The sequence below is a fragment of the Hippocampus bargibanti genome, linkage group LG16, assembly GCF_051943395.1.
Source record: "Hippocampus bargibanti isolate YZ-2025 linkage group LG16, ASM5194339v1, whole genome shotgun sequence".
Lineage (NCBI taxonomy): Eukaryota > Metazoa > Chordata > Actinopteri > Syngnathiformes > Syngnathidae > Hippocampus > Hippocampus bargibanti.
The window spans coordinates 10,657,245-10,664,854 of NC_142749.1; the positions used below are offsets into that span (position 1 = coordinate 10,657,245).

At 39.6% G+C, this 7,610-nt stretch overlaps 1 protein-coding gene across 3 annotated transcripts in view; it reads left to right on the forward strand.

Moving 5' to 3' along the window:
- LOC148886435 (ras-related protein Rab-39B-like) overlaps window positions 1–6,388 on the forward strand; it is an 11,144-nt gene extending 4,756 nt beyond the window's left edge. For 2 of the 3 annotated variants that reach the window (XM_089016804.1, XM_089016806.1), the window contains 3 exons: window positions 4,038–4,259; window positions 4,478–4,748; window positions 5,026–6,388. In XM_089016804.1, coding sequence (XP_088872930.1) covers window positions 4,038–4,259; window positions 4,478–4,748; window positions 5,026–5,181 — 649 coding nt within the window. In that variant the 3' untranslated portion in view covers window positions 5,182–6,388. Of the gene's footprint in view, window positions 1–2,967; window positions 3,267–4,037; window positions 4,260–4,477; window positions 4,749–5,025 lie in introns of those variants that run through there. The other variant, XM_089016805.1, reaches the window with a different exon arrangement.
- The last annotated feature ends 1,222 nt before the right edge of the window (window positions 6,389–7,610 follow it).

Sequence of the window (7,610 nt, forward strand, 5' to 3'; positions counted from 1 at the left end):
GATCATGGTATGAAAAACAGAAGTCGGTTGAAGTTCACGAGAAAACTTATGACCTTGGAATGCAGGTCATCCTTCCACTTGAGCACGGCGTCAAACGTGGACGCCCGGGTGCTGTCAAAAACCACCAGCGCTCCCACCGCCTCCCGGTAGTAGACGCGCGTCATGTTGCCGTAGCGCTCCTGTCCTACGTCACCGATGTAGATAGATGAGACGATTTGCAATGTTTAGCTGTCAGGAATACACAACTAGAACATCTGAACTTTATTTGGGATTCATTAGTTACTTAAAATGGATGGTGGCAGATACCAATCCCTTTCCAAATAAAGTTCGGTTGTATCTAACTTTTTAGTCGAAAACATTTAATCTTTTGGAATATTTGTTGTTTGGATGTTTGCTTTTACAGTGGCTGGTCAAGGCTTTATTTAGGATGGCAACGGTGTGTCCCAGGAACAGACCAATTTCCATTTTATCCGGTGGGATGGGGAGAAAAGCGCTCTCTAGCTTCTGCATGTTTTGATTCTGTCATGTGACGGACGTTTTCCGCATGGGTGTCACTGGCCACATTCCACAAGCAGGCAACAAATGACTGGCATGGGGAGGGGCCGTGACACTAACGCACACGCTCAACTCGAACTCACGTAGGGTCTTTTAGAAAGTGACTGGGACATTTCTATTGCATAACGGTGTCATAACATTTGTAGGAGATACACAAAGATTGTGTTGGTAGGTAATAGTGCACTTGCAGTACATCAAGCACAATACAATATTATGCACTCAACATATGCTGAGCACACAGTTGGATATAGTTAATTGTAAAAGAGAGAAAATAATTGCTTCGTCTGACAAAGTAAAAGGGCACAGTAGTTAAGTTAAGAATGAGTTGTTTTCAAAAAAACATGCAGATAATTTCCTATTTGCAATTTTAGGTTAAAAAAAAACATTTGCCAAACCATTAAACTGTCTAAGATTTTCAAATTATATTACTTTTCTGTAAAATATTTTATTCTCATTCAAACAATTAAGCATTTCACTACTGACAATCAGCTATTCTTTATCTTCTGCAAAGAGCTGCAACAATTACGGTCAATTACTTAGGAACTGAGCCGGTTTCCATATACAATACAGTATTCGTATGTCTGTACTATACCGCCCCCAGGTGGCCAAGGGCCATCAATCAAAAGGAGCAGCCCAACATATTGTATTCAAACAAAAACAGTTTCATTGCATTCTGTCTAATCATGTCATTATTGGATGCATTAAAAAAAATACAAACTAGCAAATAATAGTACAGTCCAAAATACAAACATCACATTGGGGGGGGGGGGGGGGGGTGAGCTGGCACGTATAAGGAATTAATGGAATTTCCATTCATTTCAGTGTGGTTACAAATCAGACTCCAGCTCAAGATGTAAGACAGAGTTATTTTTTGCATTTGTTTGTTAAAAAGTTCATGGGCGGATGATGGGTTGGATTGGATTGGATTTGCCTTTATTAGTCTTGCAGTGGTGAAATTTATATTTCACAGCAGCAAAGTTATGTTAAAAAGTAATGTTAGATTGCAAATTCCAATATTGAAGAGGAAAAATATCATTGCAATTAGACAATTTCTCAAAATTGTTCAATTCTAGAAAGTCTTCGTGGATGGAATGAAAATAATCAAGGAGAGTACAGGACACTGAAAAGTGGACTTACATTTGCTAATGTACTTATTTGTAGTGGATCCTTACCAGCAATGTCCCAGAGTTGCAGTCGGACGACAGTGTCCCGATCCCACTGGAGCACCTTGAGAGCAAAATCGACACCGATAGTGGCTCGATAGTGTTGTGAGAAGATGTGGTGCACGTAGCGTTTGATGATGGACGTCTTGCCAACGCCCAGGTCACCAATCACCAACACTTTGAACAGAAGCTCTCGCTGCATGGCTCTCACCCAGAGAAAATGCTCTCGGCTAAAAACTACAGCTTAAAAGAGCAGCTCACAAAATCTTTTGAGTTTGTGGGCATGTAGGCCAAATGTGTGGATTCCCACCGCTTGTTTGAGAGGAGTATAAGAAGTTTTGACCTTTGTGGACCTCCCACTCCCACGCGACTCTTGGCTGGGAGAGACTCCCGCTGCATTCAAGTGCTCGAGTGAGGTGTGGGATTTTCAACATCCGAAAACCACCAAATCTGAGGCAATATCAGATTTACTCAGTAAAACTTTTAATGAAATGGCAAAAAATCAATGATGGATCGAAACAAAACAACAATAATTATGTGATCTATTTATAGAACAGTTTCATCTGAAATCAAAAGTAAATATTTGTTTTTTTAGTTCAAACATGTATGGGAAAGGAACTGTTGTTTGTACTGTACTTTTTATTTTCACAACAAAGAAATCCCTCTGTCCAGTTGTTGCTTTAAAAAATCTCATTTGTAATTATTTTATAGTGAAATCACCATTTAGTTATTGGTATATATGGAAAATGTGTTTATTTTAATTGCAAAAATTGACGACATTCTATTTTGAGAAAGGTTTTTTTTCTTCAAAAATTATGCATGGTCGTAAATGCTCGTCATAATTACGGTGCGTCTTTATATAAAAAAAAAAACACTTTATAAAGTAAGACAAAATTGTCGTATAGCAAATTAGCTGAATGGCATAAAATGAGTTTTTATATTTGAGTCAGTCCTGTGAATGTGTTTGAGTGAACACTGGTGCGAATGGCCGCAGAAAAAACATGTACTTATCCTGCGACTGAAATGTGTCCTTGGGAGTTTTGAAAGGTTGTTATAATTAAAATGTATTATTATTATTAAAATACCAACGGTGTGCATGTTTTTGGGGAGGTCGGGGGTGGGGGATAAGACATTTATAAATCAGCGACGATCGACTGCGTCACTTCCGCTGATTTGGTCTGCCTCTCAGTGGTTGCACTTACGGTAAATGCAAATGTCGACGGTGCTGATGAGGGCGAGCGGATGCTGGTGTGACTGGGCGGATGTGTGCGTGATGCCGTCGTATTTGTCTTCCTCTTCCCTGTCGTTTCTTTCCAAATAGCCTCGAAAATACGCACTGGACCGTCTATGTGCTGACGACTCGAATCGAAGATCAATTGATTAGCTTTTTTTAAGGGTGAATCATCGCGATGCACGGCTGGTGAACAACAACCGTGCCTATTTTTGTTTTTTGGTCTTTCCTCCTCCCCTCCCCGTCGGCTTGTTTTTGAAGGCATCACCGTCGAAATGGGGCTCGGGTTTGACGCATATTGAGTCCTAAGCTTCCAGGTAAATGAGCAAATACCGGCATTGATTGGATTGATGATGGATGTTAGTGCAGTAGCTGGACCCTCTTGGGAATTGTGATGGTTAGGCCTGATACTCCTTTTAGGTGTTGAATCTGTGGCTTGTGGGCCACATGCTGCCATCGACGGCACTTGATGCATATATATATATATATATATATAACTGTAGTACACAATTAACATGTTTATTTTTTTAAACTTGGTTGAAATAAAATACGTAAAAATAAGTTCATTTCTGTAAAATATTTTAAAATCCGTTAAAAATAAAGTTATTTCATTCGGCAATTCACAAAGTCATCAATAAATACATTTTACTCTACCAATTTATAAATTACAATAAAAATATTGAATCTATATTATTATTATTATTATTATATTAGCCTTTATTAGTCTCACAGTGGAGAAATGTACTTTTCACAGCAGCAAAGTTATGGAAGGAAGAGGAAAAGAAAGGAAGAAGTAGAAAAACAAAATACAGGAGATGGTGGAAAGGCACCCACTCTCGCAACACCAAAGTTAAAAGAACAAAAAATATTACACTTATTATTATTATTATTGAGTATTATTATTATTATTATTATTATTATTATTATTATTATTATTTATTGACTGAATTTGGGAAAAAAATCCAAACAAACCAAAATCTCAATTTATTGTTTTTGACACTTTATTTAAAAACGGTAACACCGGTGTTAGCCCACTGTAGTTCTCAATGGGACATTTGTGACTGAAAGGTTGTGCTTCTCCTTGACAGACTTGACATGGACACAATCTGGCTTTACCAGTTCCGTCTGATTGTGATCGGCGACTCCACGGTGGGCAAGTCGTGTTTGATCCGCAGATTCACTGAAGGTCACTTCGCCCACGTGTCAGACCCCACCGTGGGCGTTGACTTCTTCTCACGCCTGCTGGAAATCGAGCCGGGCAAGAGGGTCAAGCTCCAGATCTGGGACACCGCCGGGCAGGAGAGGTTCAGGTACCCTAGGTTTACTACATCGTAATATGCATTAATTTAATAGCCTTTTAAGAACCCAGCATTTAAATCAATGAATGAAACTTGTAGGTAAAGACACCACAGGATTTGACAGTAAATGAATGGTCGTCTCAAATGGTTAAATTCAATTTTCACTTCATTTTCAATTACTCAGTTGTATTATTGAAATAAGTCTTCTCACTGATGATCACCTCCCTCAGGTCCATCACCAGAGCCTACTACCGCAACTCAGTGGGCGGCCTCCTGCTTTTTGACATCACCAACCGGCGCTCATTCCAGAATGTGCACAGCTGGCTGGAGGAGGCGCAGAGTCACGTCCATCCGCACAGCATCGTTTTTTTACTGGTGGGCCACAAGTGTGACCTGGAGGCCCAGCGGCAGGTGAGCCGACAGGAGGCTGAGAAACTGGCGACGGCCTTCGGGATGAACTACGTGGAGACGTCGGCACGGGACGCCATCAACGTGGAGACGGTTTGTTTATATATGACAAGGCTTGCTGAAAAATATGTTTTGAGAGAATTTGTTTTTAAAAGGCCATTTATTACGCGACCAAAGAAAACACTTGTTTTCTGCGCCTTATACTAACCCTGGAATATAGGGTGAGAGTATTTTTTTCAAAAGTGCTCTTCACATGTATTTTTTAAACACACATGAGCAACAAATTAGTGATACAATATTCATTGTACTTTAACTCAATGGAGTAAATGGATATATTGTATGTACTTTGTTTTTTTTTTGTCTCCTGAAGGCATTCATGGACCTGACAAGGCAAATCTTTGAGCTGGTGCGCGGGGGCGACATCAAGATCCAGGACGGATGGGAAGGCGTCAAGAGCGGACTGGTCCCAAACACGGTCCACTCCTCGGAGGAGGTCACCAAGGCGGGGCGCCAATGCCTCTGCTGAGCTAATTTCTTTTGGACTCCATCTTTGGGAGATGGGCCTTCTCTTCATCTATATGACTTCAGCGCGGGCTCTTTCCTAAATAATTTCCATGTTGCAGTAACACGCTTTACTTGTCCTGTGTCGACGATGTGCTCGGTGCAAAATCCACTTCTTTTCTCTCAATTAAAAGCACAAAATGCCCCCTCATATCATTCAACATCAACAGTTTTGGTGCTTTTCGGACATGCACGCTGACACAGTTAATGATGACCATTGACACTTGTGAATATACACAACCCAATAGAAATCAGGCAAACTCTTCACATCTCGCTATACAGATGCAGACATATACTATATACAGTAGTCAGAAATACACAGCACTTATAGTCACTGCACAACCCAACAATTCTTACTCGAGACAGACCATTTTTAAAATGTATGCATTTATTTATTTATTTCCTTCAGCCCAATGCCAATTCTGGTATATCGCAGAATAAAATGGCAATCGCCAATTACTAAGTTAATTAATGTATAAATTGTACAATACAATACAATATGAAAAGAAAAGCATTTGGCGTTGTTCATTAACACTTATAACAATAAAGATGTGAATCACCGGCAGAACATTTCACTGTTTGACAATACTATTCTTTAATATCTAACTTTATGACTGAGTGAAATATTGTGGTGAAACGCGGACATGGCCTGAAATCACTGCATGAAAAATCCATCACTCTAATGAAACCTTGCTTGGCACAAGCGACAAGGACTAGTGAGTGAAAGAAGTCTGGCATTACTGGTACTTGCATGATGGAAATTCACAAGTTGTCAAGACAAGGTTGGTTGGTGAGTAGTAGGTAGCTGAACTATATGATCATATGATTGCAGGATCTTTTATGCGGCACTATTTTGATAAATGTAGACCAGGAAGCCTAACAGGTGTCTTGCTTAGTCCAGAGGGAATTTCTTGCTCACAGATAAGCAACGGCATGAGGGTTGATACTCCCGGGATCAGTGGGTAAAAGGTCTGAGAACGAAGACAAACACTAAGAATTGAGTAATGTCATATAATGCGGGTGCGAGGATCCAGTTTGTTTGTCTCTTAAAAACCTCCTTTTTGAATGGGGGTGTGTGCATTTTTTTTGTTATCAACTATAGATAACAAAGGAGAACTATGATTAATTTAAACGTTGGCTTGGTGTACGTCATCAATAATTAATAAAGTGGACTGTAGAAATAACAAAGGCTTAGGGGTGTCTTAAGTGTGGGTGGCCAAAAGAGGGCGCGCTACAATTACCGGCATTTTGTTTGAATATTTTCACAATTTATAATCTTGTTTTACATGCGGATCAAACCTCGAAAGATGGAGGACGCTGATACGCTGTGGCGATCCCTTGAAGGGAAAAGCCGAAAGGAAAAGAAGAAGAAGATAATCTTGTTTTAGGTGATTAGGCGATAAAAAAAATCAAAGATGAAGATTAAATTGCATGACAATTCCAAACAAAAATGTTATACATTATAGTCTTTGTCAATCCTTGAAGATTTGGAATATCGAAGTGGAACTTGAAAACTCTGCGGAGACTGGCTGTGATTGGCTAAGGAGGCGGAAAATGCGTAGTGGGAACCGGCCTTCTCTTTACCCAGGGTGACGTCACGTCACTTTAGTTTGGCAACACAACAATGATTGACACTTTTTAATGATGTTAAATATTTTATGTATGTGTATTCATTAGCAAACAGCATCCCAAGGTTTTGGGTTTCTGTTACAGTATATCTTGATGAACAATTACTTCGATTTGGGTCACACAATTAGTGATTGGAAACACCTGTGCTGGAAGGTGCATTCGGGTCGGTCGCGTTCGGTGGAGGGGTGAACGTGACAGTATTTATCTTGGATTCGTCTACTACTTTTTTAATATGGTATGTGATGTTTAGTTTATATATTTGATATTTTGGTTAAAAAGATGGGTCATTTTTTTATTTTAGAGCAGTTGAAATAATGACGAATTGAAAATGGAACGGTTAATTTACTGACGCGCCCACCTTTGCTAATTACAGTAACAAAGTTGCAAGTCAAAGCTAACTTGAGAGGTTTGCTAACTGTACACAAACAAAATATTAACCATTAGCCGTGTTTAGACTATTGGAAGGGTATAGAAAACTTGGCTGTCAAGAAAATTGTAGGGTTGACTTCCTGTTTTATGTCTTTCTGATATGTAGGAGAGTGATAAAATTTAAATATACCCCCCAGCAAGACCAGTGTCACTGTGAAGAACGGGTATGTATGGACAAAAATGTCTTAAAATGTTGTCAAGACTGTTAAAACAAGGACTTAATGTGTCTTATATCTACTCAGACACAGCATTTATATTGTCTTGCGAATCACATGAACTTAACAAAAGGTGTCATGGAGAGACCCTATCATGTTTGCCATAAGGATAGCCGTCTGG